At 39.7% G+C, this 19,430-nt stretch overlaps 1 protein-coding gene across 4 annotated transcripts in view; it reads right to left on the reverse strand.

Moving 5' to 3' along the window:
• The window catches only part of KIAA1549 (KIAA1549 ortholog), a 141,004-nt gene that overhangs the window by 18,176 nt on the left and 103,398 nt on the right, over window positions 1–19,430 (reverse strand). For 3 of the 4 annotated variants that reach the window (XM_038153205.1, XM_038153201.1, XM_038153203.1), the window contains exons 11-14: window positions 8,918–9,120; window positions 5,460–5,584; window positions 4,283–4,297; window positions 723–928 (exon numbers count right to left, since the gene is read on the reverse strand). In XM_038153205.1, coding sequence (XP_038009133.1) covers window positions 723–928; window positions 4,283–4,297; window positions 5,460–5,584; window positions 8,918–9,120 — 549 coding nt within the window. The remainder of the gene's footprint in view (window positions 1–722; window positions 929–4,282; window positions 4,298–5,459; window positions 5,585–8,917; window positions 9,121–19,430) is intronic. The other variant, XM_038153202.1, reaches the window with a different exon arrangement.

Below are 19,430 nucleotides of genomic sequence, written 5' to 3' on the forward strand. Positions count from 1 at the left end.
TAGATATATACTTGCCTCTCTTTAGTAAGGTACTGAGAAACACAGATTCTTGACAAAGTTACAGGTTTGAGTAATCAAAATTCAGTTACAGGTTTGAGTAATCTTCCACTCTGAATTATGAAAAAATGTCATCTTACACCAAACCAGGATGCAGGTAGGTGCTACTGTAGGCAGTGTATGATGTGGTTTTATGGTGCATCACCTCTCCTCGTGCCCCAGGCATGCTCATGTTCTGCTAATAGTCACATGAGCCTCAGAGAAAGCAGGAAATTTTTTATGTTTACTGTCAGGTAAACACACTAGAAGTTGAAAGCAATGAACTGGGCTGCAAATTCACACCCCAGAATGTTTTGAGATAACTTCTTTTTATAATCAACATCCTCAGTCCTGAAAAGTAAAAGAATAGTGTAGAATGAAAACCAAGGTGGGCCATATGTTCCAATTCTCACACATTAATTAGCACAACTGTCTTTAATTCATGACCTGCTGACTAGCAAAGGATGCTAACACAAGGATGCTGACCACCAGATGCTCTCTGTGTTTAAATTTTGGTTTAGGCATCTCTTAAAAACAGGCCAGATAATTTCTCTGGATGGAAACAGGATTATTCCTGTAACTTGTCAAGGAATTTACAAGGAACTCCTGATAACAAGAAACTGGACACTTTTCACTTGGCTAGGCATAGAATCCTCCAAAAACATGCAAGGCACTTTCAAAAATACCTCTTTATTAATTTTGTTGGTCTCTGCTACCCGATCGGAGAGCACGGAGTTCTGAACCGGAGGTGCTGCCATGGGCTGCATGGCAATCAGCTGGATCTTGCTGGGGACCCGTCTGCTGGCATCTGAGGAACGGGACATCCTATCCACATGCTCAAAGATAGAGGCTGAGGAGTGCTGCTCGTTTCCACTGCTGGTCTGAGGAGGTCCTAAATTATCAGAACCGATACAGAGTGAAGCAGTGCTGCCAGGGTTATCACAGTCAAATGTTAAGCTCTACAGATGCTGTGCTACAAAACTATGCCCTGTTTTCCATCTGTGTCTAATTTGCCCTACAGGCCTTCCAGCTGACTCACATTCAGTGTACATACAACAAGTTTACCCCGTGGTTTGCAAATTATAAACATTTTCCCATTATACTTCCAGAAGGTGAGCTGTCATTCTTTATTTCTGTAAATCAAGCTCTTGGCACTTGCAAACCCCCAAAATCTCAATCTACTTTCCTGCATAAAAAGCTGTTTAAGTACATTCTGCTAATGATTCTTCTTATCAGTACTTAAGGAGATGCAAATTGCTCAAATGGGGGTTCAAAGAGCAATGAAAGATGTCTCAATGGAAAATGCATTTCTTAAGTGATAGGAGTGAGACAGGAACCAACAAAAAATTCCTTAGAAATCTGCACAAAACACAAATAATTTTATAGGCATTTTACTGATCAACGCTTTTAAAGCAAATTTTTTTTCTCTGTGACAGGATAAATAGTTCACATAATAATAAACAAGCTGCATAAATACTGTCATGTTGTAATTTCTTGAAGAGGTTAAACCAACTCAAATACAATCAGCAAAAGATATTATGAAAACCAATATGCATGGAAGTGCACCCAGGTCCTGCCAACAGTTAATTACTTCAATAGAAATGGGTCATCTCCCTCAAAAGACTTGAAATCTACAAGATCACCCCAGTGATTTGCAGTTAAGCACAGATCTAGTAATTTTTTATCTGAGTTAGACCTAAATCAGAAACTGTTATGCAGATGAGGCTTGCAAAAGCTACTGAAAACTTTCAAAATAACCTTTTGTCTTATCCACGTGATAAAGCCACACGTTCTCCAACTACTTTTCACCATGAAATAAAAGCAATGAGAGATCAAGACTCGTGACTCTCCTTATGGAGGAACACAACAGTGTTGAGGGACATAGCACCACATCTTTCCACAGACTTCTAATAAGGGGATGTGGTTCTCAATATTCAAATCAGGAGGAAAGTCTGATTTGCTTCTGATACAGAATCAATGGCTGATCAACATGATCCACCTACAACAGACAGGAAGGGAAATAAAATAGTCCCTGCTGTGATCCTGTTGCAACATGTGCTGGTAATGCAGGATAGGGTTCAGAAGAGGAGTGAATCCTTTCTTTTGGGGAAGATCACAGTATATGACTTGTTCTTTGCTTCTTCCAGCACAACAAGGGAGCAGGACAAGAAAGAAATAGTATGCTTTATTATATTCACAGCATACTACTTTTGGGCTGGAAAGCAGTCTGGCCACAAGTTAAGCAAAATCCCTATTCATATTTCTCAGACTTGATCAAAGCACTGTCAAACATACACATTTACAAAAGGCATGCATCATTTATAAATGTGATTTCTCTGCACAAGTGTTCTTAAAAAGAAGGTAAACAGCTCCATTCAAGACCTCTGAGTCCCAAATGTTTTGCAAGACATAGAGCCTAAATGAAACATCCATCTCTCTTCTGTAGCTATTTGTATCATCTTAACCATTTGGTGTCTTCACAGCCCCATTTTCATGCACCTCTCAGAAGTGTGCAAGCATTGCCTCTCACAGAGAGGGGCACAAGATATATTAAGGAGTTAGTGTGAACCCCTCAGAGCAAACATGTAGTCAATAGAAATCTGAACTTCTGCATCCATCTTCCCCAAACATGAGTCATTTTTCCTCACCTTTTCACTCTATCAGCCGCTCCCAAGCTCACTGACCTCCGATATAAATTTTGTATTACTTGGTTAGTGAGCTCCAGTATTTTCAATTACACTGAGCATTCACTCTGAATCTTTTTAACTTCATTCTGAACTTGTTCACACATAAACAAGTGCAGGGGCCTCTTAGCTGAAAGGGTTCTTAAGCTCATTTGATAAAACAGAAGTCGCACTGAAAAATTTTGGTAAGGTTCTACAGTAACATTGTATGTTACTCCTTTTTACAGAAAAGATACACACAATAAACCCTCATAAGCTGCGTATGACCTTTAAATCCTCTCTGTGTGTCTAGACTCAATGTGTCTATAAATACAAACCAAGATGGAAGTACAGAAAAGTAGATGAAGTCAGGAACAGCACAGCACTGTTTACATACAACAAAAGGAGAAATGGTTTCTAACCCAACATAAGAACGAGGTCCTGAAGAAGTTTTGACAGAGAATAAGCATAATTTCTCATTTAAGAACTCAATTTAATTCTCAATATAAGAACTCATTCAGAGTTCTTATATTACACTATTATTCACATTTAGAAAATCTTCCTTGTAAAGCTATCAGATGGCAATACATGAATGAAATTTTGATTTCAGAGTAATTCAGCTGAGGCTAAAAATAATGGAGAGGTACTTAATACCTCAATAGTGGTCAGATCATGTTTAAACAACCAGTCCATATAGGTCACATGCCAGGATCAGTGCTCATCACTCCCTGAGTTGAAACCATTAACTGAACTGAAACGTCAGGAAGCTATGATTTCATATGAAAACCAATACAGCTGGAGACAGAGAAAGGCTACTGCCTGCTGCACCCTTGAGAGACACAGCAACCAAGGTGCATGAAGCCTCATCCAAAATCGGACCAAGTCAATGGGATTCTTCAACTCATCCACTGGTATCTTAACCATGCCAGAGTATGCAATTAGAGATAAATTTCACACAGCTTCTTTGTATCCCAGTAAGTGACATCCCTAGGATGCAGCTGATGACTCATTACACCCACCAGTGGAAAGCAGCAGAGCACAGAAGGACAGACAGACAGTTGGCTGCTAGAAGATGGTCAGTGCTATCAGAGGACACAGTCCTTATTTTCTCACTAGATGTGTTATACATTATCAAAGACAGCATCAGCTTTCTCCTGCCCTATGTTTGCCATGTCTCAATCCTGGCAGAGAAAACACTAGTTCACAACAAAATATTTGTGTTTCTTTGCAGGTAGCTCATGTTTTTCTTGGGCTTCCAGTTAATTAATTCTACGTTAATTCTAATATTTTCTCCAACTTGTTTGTACAAAGCTGGTTTCAGGATCAACAGCTGCATTAGTTTTGCTTCTTTCACAGTGATGTTTTCCTCAATAATTTGAAAGAATTGGGAGGAAAAAAATTAGAAAAATGTGCTGGATTACTATAATTTGTGTTACTGAGACTTTTTTTATACTTCAATAGCTCAAAAGCAATTTTATTTTCTTAGACTCAGAAGACAAACTCTTCCATCCTTAAGACATAATTGCAGCTACCCCAACACCCCTATTCATATTTGTACTCAACTACCAGCTCTGGTTACTTACCCACTCTGTTTGCTCCTGACAACATAAAGGAAAAAAAAGAGACAACACAGTAATTATGACAAGTAATTTAGCTAGAATGGCAACAGGAAAAAAAACACAGCAGTAAGATGACTGCATTTACTTTTGAATGAGATGCATGAACTTGGATCCAACTGCCAAATCTCAGCTGCACAAAAAAGGAAATGAATCTCCGATTTAGTAGAGAGCTCTCTGCAGACACTGCCTCAAATTCTGAATGCTAAGAATAGTCCCTATGATTTGCAAACCAGGGGCACCAAATGCTGAAAAAATAGGGCATTTTACCCAGTGAGGGCATGATAGGTAGAAAGGACACATTTTACATAGTCTTCTCGCTGCCTTTACCAGGTAATTCAGATGCAGCAACACATAACATTTCTACACCAAAAGGAAATGTTAAATATTACATAAAGTTTTAAGCCAGACAGAAGAGATGAATCTGGAGTTCCCAGGTAAAAAGAAATGGGAGAACACTAAAACAGAGCAACAGAATTAAAGTCAGATAGGTTGGAGGAACTCAAACCGCCCTGAGAGGTTTTCCCATCTTTTCAAATATAAAAATATATATATCTTAGAGTACCTCCAAGAAAAATAGTGGCATTTTAACTGGAAACAAGAAGGTTCTTTATTAAAAAATACCAGTGTTATTTACACAGTAGCACTGAATTTTGATTTTTCTAATGTACAGTCATGCAGGCATTTTGATGATTGAATTACAACTCATTTGTAAAACTTCGATCTCTCTGATGTATTTTTCATATCACTTTTTCAAAGTTACTGTTACAGACACACCCCCGTGGTCTGAAGTCCTGCTGTGACCTCTACTGCCCATGTAACTGTCAGCAGTTCTGCTACCACGGGAGACTCAATTAGGCCTGGCAGGACAGAGTTTTACTGGGGGTGTGTGTGGGACAAAAGGAGGCAAGATTCATTCCTGCTAAGCCATTTGTTTCAAAAGCTTGATGGAATGAAAGGAATGTACAGCTCCCCAGTTTCAACAGAAGAAACTAAACCAAATATGAAGGGATTTTCTGCAGCAAGAAGCAGAAAAATCAACGGCCAAAGATGAGTTTAGAAAAGTTACAGCACCAAAAGTAACTCTTCAACCTGAGTAAAGCACAAGAGCACACAAGGAGGAAAAAAAAACCAGGTAACAAACCCTTCTTCACTGGTCTGCGTGGCTTGCCCTCGTTTGCAGCAGTTGATGGTCTGGCACTTTCTTCTCCTGTCTCTCTCCCGCTGGATTGTTCACTTGCTGTGGATTCAGCATCTGATGGCGAAATTCTGCCACAAACATGACAAAACAAACAAACTGTCATGTAACACAAGTTTGCAATGGGGCATAATTGTCACACACAAATAATCCTGTGCTAAAATACCTTGTGAAGTCTGCTATCATTTTCTTCTGTTTATAAGTAAATGTATAATACATTATCATAGCCAGATATTCACTGTCACGATGTTACTGCTGTTGTATGTGAAAAATTACTGCACCACAATTCACATGTGACAATATTATTAAGTAATCTTTCCTTTAAAATACATTACAGGAAAAAGCTCTGCATTTGTAGCTAGCAATTTACCTCTCAGAAAGAAAATAACTGTATTAGGAATAAAACCCACATAGGTAACTGGTCTAACATTCAGCCTTACTAACTTGGTGTTCTCTTCCTAACAACACAAATCTATGTGAATATTTCCCTGACTAGTCAAATGTAAGGCCATTCAAAAATGCTTCTTTTATGTATTTATTCCATGCAGTCACAAGATTCTTAAGAACATTTGTTATCTAAAAAACCACAATCTCAGTGCTCGCAGCTTTTGTAGGCAATATAGAAAAATACCATGATCTTCCCAATAAAATACTTCAGCTGTAAAATTATTCTGATAGAATAAAAATAGAAAAAATACAGGGCCCAAACCACTGCCTGACACCAAAGCCTGTCCCTTCACATGGGATCAGCCTTTGTGATAGTGTCTCTAGTGACCACTTTGTCCTCTGAACACTCATATTCTATTCGGGCAGGTAGTTAATCATGGAGAGGGTGCACATGTCTGTGCACTAACCTCATTAGTGCAGGAATTGCTTGGGCTACATGGGTATATCTGAACCAGCTACTGAGGCTCTTGGCTAAACATCTGCCTAGAGCACACAGACTAAGATAACTACATGCAGCCTGACAAGTCCACTGAAGTTAAATCTACTTCTTGCTGCTCTGAATTCAACTTCCCTTTTTCTCCTCCCTAAACAATGCCCTGATCTGCAGGACTGTAATACTAATGGCACATCCCAATTAAAAAAAAAAAATATAGCAGGGAAAAAAGGATAAATGGTCCTCAACGAGGTAAGAGATCTGCATCACTGCATCTTTTCCTGTGGGGGAGACGGTGTGCAGAGCTATCACCTCCATCACCTTTGTCCTGGTTCAGCAGAGTATGTATGAGGCTGGAGCTCTGTGTCCAGATCTCCTACTGATTTTCTGTTTCATCTCATTGTGCTCTGCATTTCCCACAATACTCCTTTCTCAGTGTATCCAAATTACCACCAAGTAATAGGAACATAGTGTTGAGTCAACATCAGCCATTTCTTGTAAGTGCTGAGGAATAGGCATTTGTATACTCTCAAGTCAAAACAACAGGTCCAACTCCCAGCTGGAGCCTAGGGATGCTGAGCTTTCTGAACTCAGCTGTTCTTGTTTGTTGTTTCCTACGGATACAGAGCATGTACTCACATCACCACTAGATTTCCTGGCAGGTAACATACAATCCAGAGCTGAACTGTGATGAACTGAGCTCTGTATTTTCTCACAAAACATCAAGCAGCTAAACCCAACACAACACAGTATGATACCATTTCACATTTCAACTTCTGCCTGGGGGAATAAATGTTTCAAATCACAAGCTGACACGGGCACATTGGCATGGCAGGGAGATGATGGCAACCTCTCCATAGTTAAGCCTAAAGGAAGATTTGTTCTCAAGGGAGTATGAGGGAGAACAGGGAGATTCTTTTCTGAAAACATTTCAAGTGTCTGAACTACAGGCCAGTCACACTCACCTCTGTGCCTAGGGAGATCATGGAGCAGATTGTCCTGGAAATGATGCTAAGGCACATGAAAAATAAGAAGGGGTTTGGTGACAGCCAACATGGCTTCACTAAGGGCAAATCACACCTGAATTACTTGGTGGCCTTCTACCACAGCCTATCATTAGAATGTTGGCTTCTGAAATTTCTCCTGCTTAATCTTCTGAATTATTCTAGACAAAATACAGCAGCAACCTCAAATTTGAACTTATTTCTTTTGCTTATCTGCATATAAACATAGATGCCTTCCCTTCACCCACGTATCATCTCTGTCCTAGGCCACTTCTGAACTTTTAAAAAGAAACACAGAAATGTTTGTCTTTCAGATTTATATTAGTTTGTTTCAATTTATGTAAGCTACACCAAAACCAGTATAGCTCATTTTTCTTCCATTATTTTCCAGTTTTGTCCACCTTCCACTGTACCACTGGCAGCCTTCTACTTACAAGGCCAGCAGGGATTTAGGAAGACAGGCTTAGCATCTGGAAGGGGGAAACTGAGCTTTATGAAGCCCACATGGGGAAGGATGAAGCAAGGATCTTAAGACAGCTGAGGCTTTAGAGGAAGCACAGAGGGCTGAACAGAGGAGCAAGCTGTGCTGCAGAGACCTGCAGCCCAGTCAGAATCACCTTTAGTTTCTTTCTCAGCTCATCCAACCCTGCTCTTGATTGTTTGCTTTTTTTTTTCCTCCCACTGTGCAGTACCACATAGATATAAGCACAGGGAATGCAGAGCTGGAGACAAAGAAGAGTGAGAGTGAGGGAGAAGAAGAAGGATTACTGCAAAGTGTAGTTCAGAGGGGGTCTTCTCAGAGTTCCATTTTTTTCCCACTTTTTTTTTTTTTTTTGTGCACAGATCCATCTCACAGCTTTATTACATCATGTATCCTACAAACACAATTTTTTCCAGCAAGGGACAGTCACATCATGTGATTATTAGAAAAGATTAGGAAAATTCTGCTGATGGTTGACAGACCCTTCTCCATTTGCACAGCTGTGAATTACGATTCCTTTTTCTGAATAAGACTCGTTTGCTACAAGACCCCCCCTAGATAATCATAAATAACAACATTTCTGCATTTTCCCTGAATTTTGGAGATACAGCTTAGTTTTGGAAATCCGGACTCTTCATACATGTATTGATCACTATTAATGGCATGGAAACACATTACCCTTGTGGTTTACATCTGGTTTTAACCACCTGCTGGTTTAGTGGCTAGAGATCACAAAGAGACTGCACTGGAAAACATACACTTGGTGTTTCCAGTGAAGAAGCAAGGACTTGAATCCAGTCAGCTCAGCAGTATCTTAAATATCCCTCTTAACTGTGTATGTTCCCTTTAAAAGAAAAATGAGCACTAAATTCTCACAATCTTGTACTAATGAGTGGTGAGGTGTAACGGTGGTGGCTCACTAGGAAATGGGAGTTCCGGAGCTCTGGAACAGTTCTTTCCACTGAAATTGCCCTAAAAATACAGCAGCCCTTAATAAACTGTTGTCTGCTGCAATTTGTTTTTATCTTTGTGAACTGACCTCCCTCTGTGTCGAACAGTCTTTGAAGGCTTTGTGGAAGTCTTGGATTTGGGGCTGGGCACATCTCCGTTCTCAGATGGCGTTGTGTCCTTAATAGGTCCTGGTAAAGGAGCTGGCTCGTGGATAATCAGGACATCATCTTTATTGTGCTGGCCCAGATGCTGCTTAGCAAAATCAAAGCCTTTCACACTGGGGGCTTGTAGCTGTGAGAAAAGAACAAAGACAAGAAACAGGAACAGTAAGTGACAATAAGTACAAAGGGTTTGGTTCAGATCTGCAAACAATGGCCACTGAGAGGATGGTCAGGCCATGGCAGTCTCAGGAAAGAACACGAGAGCACCAGGGAAAAGAAAAAGAAACTCTCCACAATTCTGTCACCTTACTGCAGTATATGATACACAGTTTAAAATTCCAAATAAATAAATCTAGTTAAAAAATACACTTCTGATGCTGCTACTATTTTTTACTGCTATTTCTTTAGATTTAATCATCGTGTGAGGAGCTTTTTGTGTACTTGTGAGTGCAAGGCTGTAGACACCTGTGTACAGACTGAAATGGCTACCACCACCAGGTCATATTTCCATTTCTTCCAGCCAAAATGGATGCAGGATTTTAAATAATTTGAATACTGTCACTGTTGATCTTTCTCATTCTGAGCTCCCCAAATCTGGGAGTGCTTGTACAAACACCTAGTTCATCTGATGAAAGAAAAACACTCTGCAGATCTGAATTATACAGCAGCCTGGCAATGACCTGTCAGTCAGTACTGATGCCTCCAGAAAAAACCTGAAAATCTCTTAGGAATTTCACACTGAACAGACAGAAAAATACAGAAAAGGCTTTGGGATTTAGAGAAATTATCTTAAAGACCTTTTTCAATGGGCATCTTGCTTGAGAAAGACACAGAATTCAGCCTTTTACTTTCATAACTGTATTTATAAAAAAAGCTAATCTCACCTTACTTGATTCAGACTTAATCAAGGCTCGAAGTTTCCAGATCTGAGCTTATTTTTTGGGGGGCTTTGGAGCAATTGGAAGATCTGAAGAATTAATTAAGAGAAAGTTTTTCCTCAAACCCCACTCAATTTTATGCCATTTGGAAGTTGAAAGCAGAAAGAAATGTTGACAACTCCAGTTTCAGAAGCACATGCACACTAAACCTGCTGCACACCACAGGCACAAAATCCTCTGTGTGCTCCTAGAGCAGATTTTCTGCAAAGTGAAGCACGTGCTGGAGTGCATTTATGGGTGAGTCAGGTTCCAGATGTTTAAATGAACCCCTTTTCATAAAGCTTGGCATGCCAACACAGCTAACTGCAAACAGACTCGTCTGATATCATGCCAAAGATAAGCTTGCCTAAGGAATATTCTGTAACAATCTCTTCAAAATATTTTCTCAGTAAGCAAACATTTTCCAAATGATTCTTGCACTCGAGCAAGCTGCCTATTTAAGCCAGTAGATGGCAATAAAAGCTCTTCTGTAAAATCCAACAGTTTATCTGCTGAGGTTTTGGAGTTAATTTCTCACAAAATGAGTAAGCTCATTATTGGAACAAATCTGGATGTCTTCTGCTGTGTCCATTTGTCCTGGGCTTTACAACAGTCCCTTCAATTCAGCATTAGGGGTGATTTAGTTATTGAATTTATGCAAATAACTGCAACCACTGATTCAAAAAGGCATCACAGAGCTACACTAGGTGAAGGTGTAACTGTGTCTCCATTTTTTTTGAGTCATTGTCATCTAGTGAAGCCTTCCTGAAATTTTCTTCCCTTCAGAGGTTAAACATTTCTCTTCAGGATCTTGCTTACTTAATAAAACCCCTCCCCCAAATACTTCTCAAGACAAACTTTTCAGTTCTGCTGTCAGAATTATCAGGTCAGCCTGCACCACTTTGGTTCCTGAAACTTCTCAGCTACCCCACCTCACTTAGGGCCTGTTTGAAGTTGTATCTATTCTCCTAGAAGATATTCCTCTGTATGACACTCTTCCTTTGAACCTTCAGAGGCTTCCCTTCTTCTAACCCTTTCACACTCCCCGCTCCTCGCTTAGCCCCAAAGATTATGACGTTCTTCACCGTGTGCTAGGCACAATTCTTCCACAAAACAATCTGGTGGGTCTCGACCCTTTTCTTATCAACCTGCAAAGTTACTACTGCTTTTTGAATAGTGATGGGTGAGGTGAGGAAGGACAGCTGAAGAGACAAACATTCCAGGAATACTGGCGTTACCAGGATGGTTTTACTACGATTGCTGCATGTCTGAAGCGTGAACTTCAACCTATCTCGGAGTCATTCTAGCAGACTGAGTTTGTAAACCTGTTTGTGAGTAAAAAAACATAGAAAAATATAAAATTTTCATGTTTTTCTAAACTTTGAATAGTCTTATAATAGTTGCAGTCCAAATGACCTTTTATCTAAGCACAGTCACAGGAACAGATATATTTATGTGTACAGGCACATGTGCCACAGCATATGTACGCACGAATGTTTATCTGCAGACAGACCACACAGCAGCTGAACTAAAAGGCTGTTTGTACTGCAGAGACCAGCACTCACACTGTAAGAAATGGCAGTTAAGATTATCTGAAACAACCACAGAACTGGATCCCCTCACACACAGGCATTGCAATAAAGTCTTGAGATAGAACATCATAAATTCAGTTCTTCCACAGAAACCCTCTTGCTCTCTCCCACCCTGCTGGATCCTTGGCATAGACTGGGTGTTCTGCTGTTAGTCAGAGAGGGGCAGAATGTAAGAATGCCCTTTGCAAAAGTAGGATCCCCATCCCATTTCACATAGAAGCTGGAAAACACACACTGAAAGAAGAAGGGGATGCAAGATCAGTCTTTTATGCACGTTTACAGCTAGGGTGGCTAAGGCTTTAGGGCTTCAGGGACACCTGCTGGCAACAGAGGACAGGCCAATCTCAGCTAGCACCACCCTAGGCACCACAGAACCTATAGCTACATTTTCCTTAAGTTGGAACAAGGTAAACTCCTCAGCTGGTCTTCCTCGTCCTTGACAGGCAGAACCATTCTCTCTGCCCCACTCTCTTACCTCTCTCTCTTCCTACCAGCTGCCAGGGCCAGTTGAAAGCATCCAAGGACCTGAAGCTCATCAGTCTTTATACTTTTAACACCTGGTGTCATAATAATCTCTGCGTAATGCAACAGAGAAAACCCTCTCAGCTTTACTTTACAGCTCTACAGACCTCCTAAGCACAGAACTGGTGTAATCCTCTGACAATTTAACTGGTAAATCTCTAGCAGGGCTTTGTCAACCCCATGCAAACATTTGCCTAAACTTTTAAAACTTAAGCCAGAAACTGGCAGCTCCCCACAGAATCAGCAAAAGCATTTCTCTCACACCAAAAAACCTTCTTGTTCTCTTTCCTTCAACAACCTACACCCCCCTAAGGCCCAGAATGTGCACTAGAGCTTCTCCACGACAACTTTTAAAATTCAGACCGAGCATTTCATTTTCTCTTAACCTTGTTAGTTGGAAAACAAACTCTCAAAACAGTTTCAGTATCAAACTGATACTTGTGTGGAAATAGGCTGAATGTTTCAAGGCTTACAGAGTTCTGTACAGCCAAACATTTCTAGATATCTCCTGCTAAAAAAACTTAAGTTGCCACTCCCAGCTCCAGCCACTACAAAGACTATGCATGTGTGTACGTGTTTGTGCACACGAATGAAAAAACATGATAGAAAAATGTGACAATACATACATATAAAACATGACTAAATACAGAAAGATGGTCCTCAAAAAATGATAAATTCACTTATTAAAAATAATATTATTTGATAACCAGACGTAATAATAGGATTACTACTGTAGAAATAACATTGACATAAGCCTGCTTTATTTTCTTAAAAACACAGTCTATGCTTCTCATACCCTCCTTGTAGACTACAAAAACGTTATGACTTAGCTGAGAAGTAACAGCAGCCAAAATCTACATTTTCAGTGAGAAGAGTCTGAAGGACACTGAACCACAACTCTGCTTTCTTCAAGACCAGACAGTCAGATCACTGACTCAGTGAAATGAATGATGTTACTCCTGATTGAAGACGTTTCCAACGTTTTCTTAAAAACTTCTCTGTGCCACCTGCTTTCTTTAGATCAAGTTATGTAACAGGTTGCATCACCTCTGCCCATCTTGGGACTGGTGGTCAGGATACCATGTGTGGATCAGTCATCTACTACTCATATATTAATCACCACCAAGAAAAGAATGTGGTCTCTTTTTTTAGAGCACTTTTTAAGTTGTGCTGATACTGTTATTTGTTCAGGTACTGAAAATGAGCATCTTTTCACCAGCCTCAGGTGCCTTTACCCAGGACTGCACAAAACCAGTCTTGGCAAAGATTTCTTGATTTAAATGTAAGTTGTCAGAGGTTTTAATTTGTCTTTAATAAACTTGTGAAAAGGAAAGAGATAAACTACTCTGAAGCTTACCACCAAAATGAACGCATCTAAATTACTGCACTCATAAGGAATTACATTATTATACAAATGCAGAACCTGCCAAAATCTTAGGCAAAGATGATTTCATATTGCTAAGTCAAGAGAGTTTTTAATTCTACTGCTACATACTGAATAAAATAATAATAAAAAACCCCAAAACCAGTATTTGAAGCTCAATTCATAGAAAAATCAGATAATTTCTGCAGAAGCCAACAAAATCTGTGCAACTCAGTCAATTCTTATTGCATAAAAGCAGATAATAGTTTCAGTGCTGTTCAAGCCACTGAAATACAAAATGGTTGCCAATATATTGTTTTTTTGGATGCAGAGACACACCAGGAATGTCAACAACCCATCTTCAAGAAAGCAAATGCTGCTAACAGTTCCGTGAGTAATTTCAGCAGAAAGCAGAAGAAAAGAAATACACTTAACTCAGTATTCTCCCTGCAGTTCCTACAAGCAGCAATTGAATTTGGACATAATATGAAGAATAATGCATTAAGACCATTTTCTACTGATTCTATGCCATGGTCTTGCCTTGTTCCTTGTAGAGCCAGCTGAACTGAGCAGAGGCTGTTAACATACATTTCTAAGGAAACAGAGGAGCTAAGCATGTGCTTTAATGTCAGTGCATAACCTGTGAACAGGACAAGAATCCCTATAAAGAAGTCCTGCTGACTTATGACCTTATTGTCATGCTAGCATATAGAATATTACTGGATAAAGAAACTTTTCAGAAAAAAAAAGTCTACAAGCTTAAACACAGCAAGTCAATGAGACACACTGTTCTTAAAATTAATGTGGGTTGAAGATGTAAGTTAGTGTTTATTTAGGACAGCTTAAAGCTACTACACATTGCCAACTGACTTCACAAGCTGACATTCATACCACCAAACTCTTGTCCCTATCCCCAGGGCACCATAACATGGGTTAGTGTGAATTCCCTGCATCACTCTCATGATGCATCAAAGAGAGTAAGAATTTGTAGTTGCTTGTGTGCTTGGTAGAGTCTCCTTCATTTTAACTCTTTTTCACTCTGTGTCTATTATCTCATCCAAAAAGCCATCTACATCTTCTTCCCACAAGGATCATTCAACCATATGGTCTGCAGTCACTGTTCCACAAGATATTCAGAACACCTACCAGTCTAGCAATAAATAAGAATTTAGAAGTACTGAGGCATGTTCACCTTTCAGAGTCTTATTTTCTTATTCAGCTCATTTTTCTATTATCATTCCTACATATCTTTCCACATAAGTACAAACTCTGTATTTTTGTTTGCATTGCTCTCCTTTGACATAAACCCCTTTGGGATGATGGCCAGGGACTGCCTGTAAAGTATGCATACAATTTATACATGTGATTCAATAACAATAATGCATATCTGATTTAAGACACAAAACCTCCCCATTCATGAGAAAAGCATATTAGAAAATGTCATAGGAGAGCTCTGACTCCATAGCCACCTTCAAAATACTGAAAAAAGACCTGCTTATATCCATTGAGGTCTTTTTGTGCCATTGTGCCTCTCTTCTGACATGGGATATTATGAAATGTATTTGTGCCATAAGCCAAACTTTAAAAGAAAACACCAACACTAAACATCAGTGAGTAATGTGCACAGGGGTTCCTTTACTTTTGCTGGTTTAGAAAATATGTTTAGGGACCAAAACAAGAAGTAGTCTCTAATTTAAATACCTTTACTTGGTAACAGTGTTCGTATGTAAACAGAAGTGCACATGCAATGACAGTTACCTGTATTTATTACATCTTACTGGGGATGCCACCACCCTCTCACTACAGCGGGGTGACAGCCTGTGCCCTCTGTGGCAAGTCTCAAACAAGAAGCAGGATTTTGAGACCTGTGGGCCAAAAAAGCGGCTGCAGGTACAAAATGCCACCCATTTTCTTATCTTGGACCAAATGTCTCTATACAAATTACATTTCTCATTTGTCATCACAACAGCACTTCAGTCAACTATTGCCATTTCTGGGAATAGGTAAAGCAGTTGATCAAACCTGTCCTCGGGAAAAAGAAATATGCTTAGAGCTGCTTGGGTTTCTCCCATCAAGTTGGGAAATAGCAGCACATTGCATAGGCAGCACTGGCACAGAAAAATCAGAACAACCTGGTGCACAGCCCCTGGTCCTCCTTCCCTCCGCTGGAAAGCCAGAACTGTGTTACTGCTTACCACCAAACAAATAGTAAGGAAAGCAGGAATCCCACAGAAAATACCTCCTCAGGAATTTTGCTTCTGGAGTAGGATTAAAAACAAATAAAGAAAACCACAAACTTACAAAACTTTATAAAGCCTGATATTCTCAAGACACCTGTCCTGAAATATTTTCTTAAGACGGATTCTTCTCACAGATTTCCATCATCCCTCTTCTTCTCCTTTGTGCATTTCTTCCTGCCACAGTAATATTACCATGACAGCTCAGTAAATTTCACAAAATACAAGAGGGATCATGTTGTTGAAAGCCCATAACTCTGAGTACATATATGCCCACAGGCTGCAGAGATAACTGCTGTAACAGGCAGAATTTTGTTCCTGAATCATACACAGTTTTAGCTTTCCTTCTCAGACAGAAATGCCGCTGGGTGGATACTATCTTAATCATAGCTTGTGGGTTCCTTTGCACACTGGTTGGACAGAAGTGTCAGGAGTAAGTTAGAAGAAGATTGGCAACTTTATACAATAGACAGGTACTTTTCATCCCTAAGTTATGTTAAACAATTACTCCTCTAAGTCCACATAACTCCAACACCAGCTGCAAGCTCTAAGAGAGACAGCACAACACATAAAAAAATTTACAAATTAAATTTACAAATTAAAGTCTTTTCTAAACTTGTGAAGCAAACAAATGCATTCTAATATGACTCTCACCATCTGCACATAGCACAGAGACAACACAGACAAAAACACATCATCTTACAAATAATGAGAGAAGTGCTACCACTTTTAACTAAATACTTCCAAGATAGAGCATAGGTCAGCAATTTTCATTTATTTTTTCATGCTGGTATTTTGTTGGGTTCAATGATTCACATATTTATATTCCTAAGAGGGGTTTAACATGCACAGAAAGTACATTCCCATATACTGCAGAAATATTCTGCTTGCTGAAATGAAACTGTAAGTTTCAAACACAAATGCATGTGTTTGAAAAACACCTTAGGCAACAATGATTTAATGTTGGTGCATTTCCATGCTCCCAAAACAGCTAAATTCCCAGTAGACTCTCTATCATGTTAGGAGAGAAAAATTTATTTCCCCAGTATTAATCTCATCTCAGAGGTTTATTAGGCTTAGGATGGCCCAACATTTACCTGTATCTTGAAAACAGATTCTTTTTATTCAACTCCTTTTGGAAAGTAACCACTACATAAACATGACTCCATAAATCCACTGATCACCTACATTTTGAATGAAATATTCAATTCTACTCTCCCCCCCTCAAAACAAATGGAATATGAATTAGAATATGTTTGTGTTATTTAAAGGTTCAAATGCCAGTTCAAAAACAGAGATTAGAAAAGTAGGGCTCCTCTGATTGGAAAAGGAGATGCCAGACATAGCAATACGACAGAGGTCTATAAAGTCAGGATTGGCAAAGATGAAGTGCCTAGGAATCAGCAGTTCCCTGTCCCCTCCAATTCAAGGACTAAGGGCCATCACAGAAAAACTTAAAAGTAGCAGGATAAAAGCATGGCGAAACAAGATGATGTGGCTCCTCATGTAACATGCTGTGGAAACCCCTGTCAGCAGCTGAGGTGAGCTCAGAAGGACCAAACAAGTTCATGGAAAAGAAGTATGTTGAGGGTTGCTAAATATCATCACTTCTAGACACAAATAACTGGTGACTGAAGAGTTACTCAAGGCAAAGAGTTACTTAAGGCAACTCAAATACTTGCCCTGTCCTTCTCCCCTTCTCTAGGCTTTTCCTTGTGGCATCTGGGCTAGGCTGGCCTTTTGGAATGATCTCGAGACAGATACTCAAATGTTTCTAAGAAAGCAGATGGAGACATTTTATTTGTATAAGCAGTGTATCCAAGTGTGATATTTTATTTCTACCACTTGTGAATTGTTAATCCTCATTACAGAAGAAGAGTTACTACAAAAGAGTTCTTTCAGAGGAATTGCCATCAGAGAAATGTATTGTTGAGAAGTAATTAAGATGTTGAATACAGAATCCAGCTATTGACTCTGAAGGAGATCCTGTGTGCCATCCCCAGGAAGACAACAGTTTGGATAGTTAGTCAAGGTAGCTATTAGAAATGAATGGTATTTGTTATGCAAACATGAATCTCTTGCATAAACTCATGTCAGTTTTCAAGTAGTTTTTATAAGATTGGTGTCAGCTGCCTTTCTAAACACGAGTCTCTTTTGACTGAATTTTTCTGCAATGCAGAGCTGTTGCCTCGACATTAGACGGATGAACAAAAGGATTACAGGATGTCAAAACATCACAAGAATTCTTTGCATCAGGAGCAGAAGCCTAGCATTTAGCCTCCAGCAGGGCTGGCCTCTGATCTTGGGAACATCCAAGAGATAGTCTACAGACTATACAATAATAAGCAAAATTCTCAGTTCAGAGGTGTAAAGTTACACCTGACACATGACATTTGGATATCAGATATTCCTGCTTAGGGGGGGAAATGAAAATCCACACAAGTGCCTCTCAGACATCTTGCAGCAGGCATGACTCATTACCTGTGACTGTGAGCAGATGAGAGCAGACATGCAAGGGCTGGTGACAGACCCCAGGTGATGATGACACTTCAGCTGAGCTGCGCTGGCACAGCCCTCCAGCACTGGCATTACCTGTGCTGCAGCTCCAGGAGGAGGTGCAGGACTTTGTCCAAGGCTTTGAACACTCCACCTGTGCCACGTGTAAACACACACAGGAGGGACACTGAACCAGAAGGACATAGTCTCTAGGAAGCACAGTGGCATGCAGAAGGCTCCAGAGAGGAGTGACATCTGACTGGAGAAGCAGACATTCTTCCCATGGGTTTTATGATGTGCCCTTGGATACACAACGAACAGAGTGAGCCACTCAAAGCCATCATTGCAAAAACAATGACTTCAGCACACCCAGCATTTACAGGAGAACATCTAAGACACTCTAAATAAACTGCCAATTAGCTTGTCCAGTTCTTGCCATTAGGACAGAAAGCCTTTCCCTGAATAATTGTCTACAGCTGAAATTATCTCTGAGAAGTCCTAGAAAGGGATCTGAAATTTTTCTTCAAATGCTTGTAACATAGAAAGGAAAGTGGAATCCTTAGAGAACCAGGCTCCATTTTAATTTTTGGATGTCCGCAGAGAAAGAAAGAATACTGCTGAATCTGCTTCCATTGTGGATAACATGTAAAATGGTTGTTTTGCTCTCTGGGGAAGAGGAAAGAAGTGGTTTTGCACAAAAACATCAGAGGCCCAGTACAGGTAGAGAGCAAAATGATGGTTCAGGCATTAAAGACATTCACTGAGTTTTTCATGAAGAAAAATTCAGTTGCCCACAAAAGGCACAGCTTCTTTGCAGGAAAAAAATGCTTGGGACAAGCAAAAGGTTGGGACAATGTTATGGCGGATATGGGCAATGGCAAGAGAGAAAATCTTGTTATTTAGAAATACCACTTGTGCATCTTTTTATTTTGTAAGGCAAAGACATCTTAATCCAGTGCAACAACCCAGGTCACATCAAGGTGAATTTCCAGTAGGATGCTATGGCTTACAGAACAAGTCATGAATATTTGATGTGCCCTTTAAATATCTTAGTATCATCTCTTCAAAAGTTATCCTTGCACAGACCAATGAATCTTGCATAGATTCACTGCTCTCCCCTGTTTCCTTAACTCTCAGTTTAAAAAGCATAAAAATAACTTCAATCAAAGCATCTTTTCCCATTTAATCTCCACAATAGAAAAGGAACCCTAACATTTTACAGGTGTTATTAATCCCGTTTTGACGCAAATGGATGGATTAGCAAATCACAATCTCTTCAAGATCCTTTATTTTTCCTCACTTCATGATGTAAC

The sequence above is a fragment of the Motacilla alba genome, chromosome 1A (genome assembly GCF_015832195.1).
Source record: "Motacilla alba alba isolate MOTALB_02 chromosome 1A, Motacilla_alba_V1.0_pri, whole genome shotgun sequence".
In the NCBI taxonomy this organism is placed as follows: domain Eukaryota; kingdom Metazoa; phylum Chordata; class Aves; order Passeriformes; family Motacillidae; genus Motacilla; species Motacilla alba.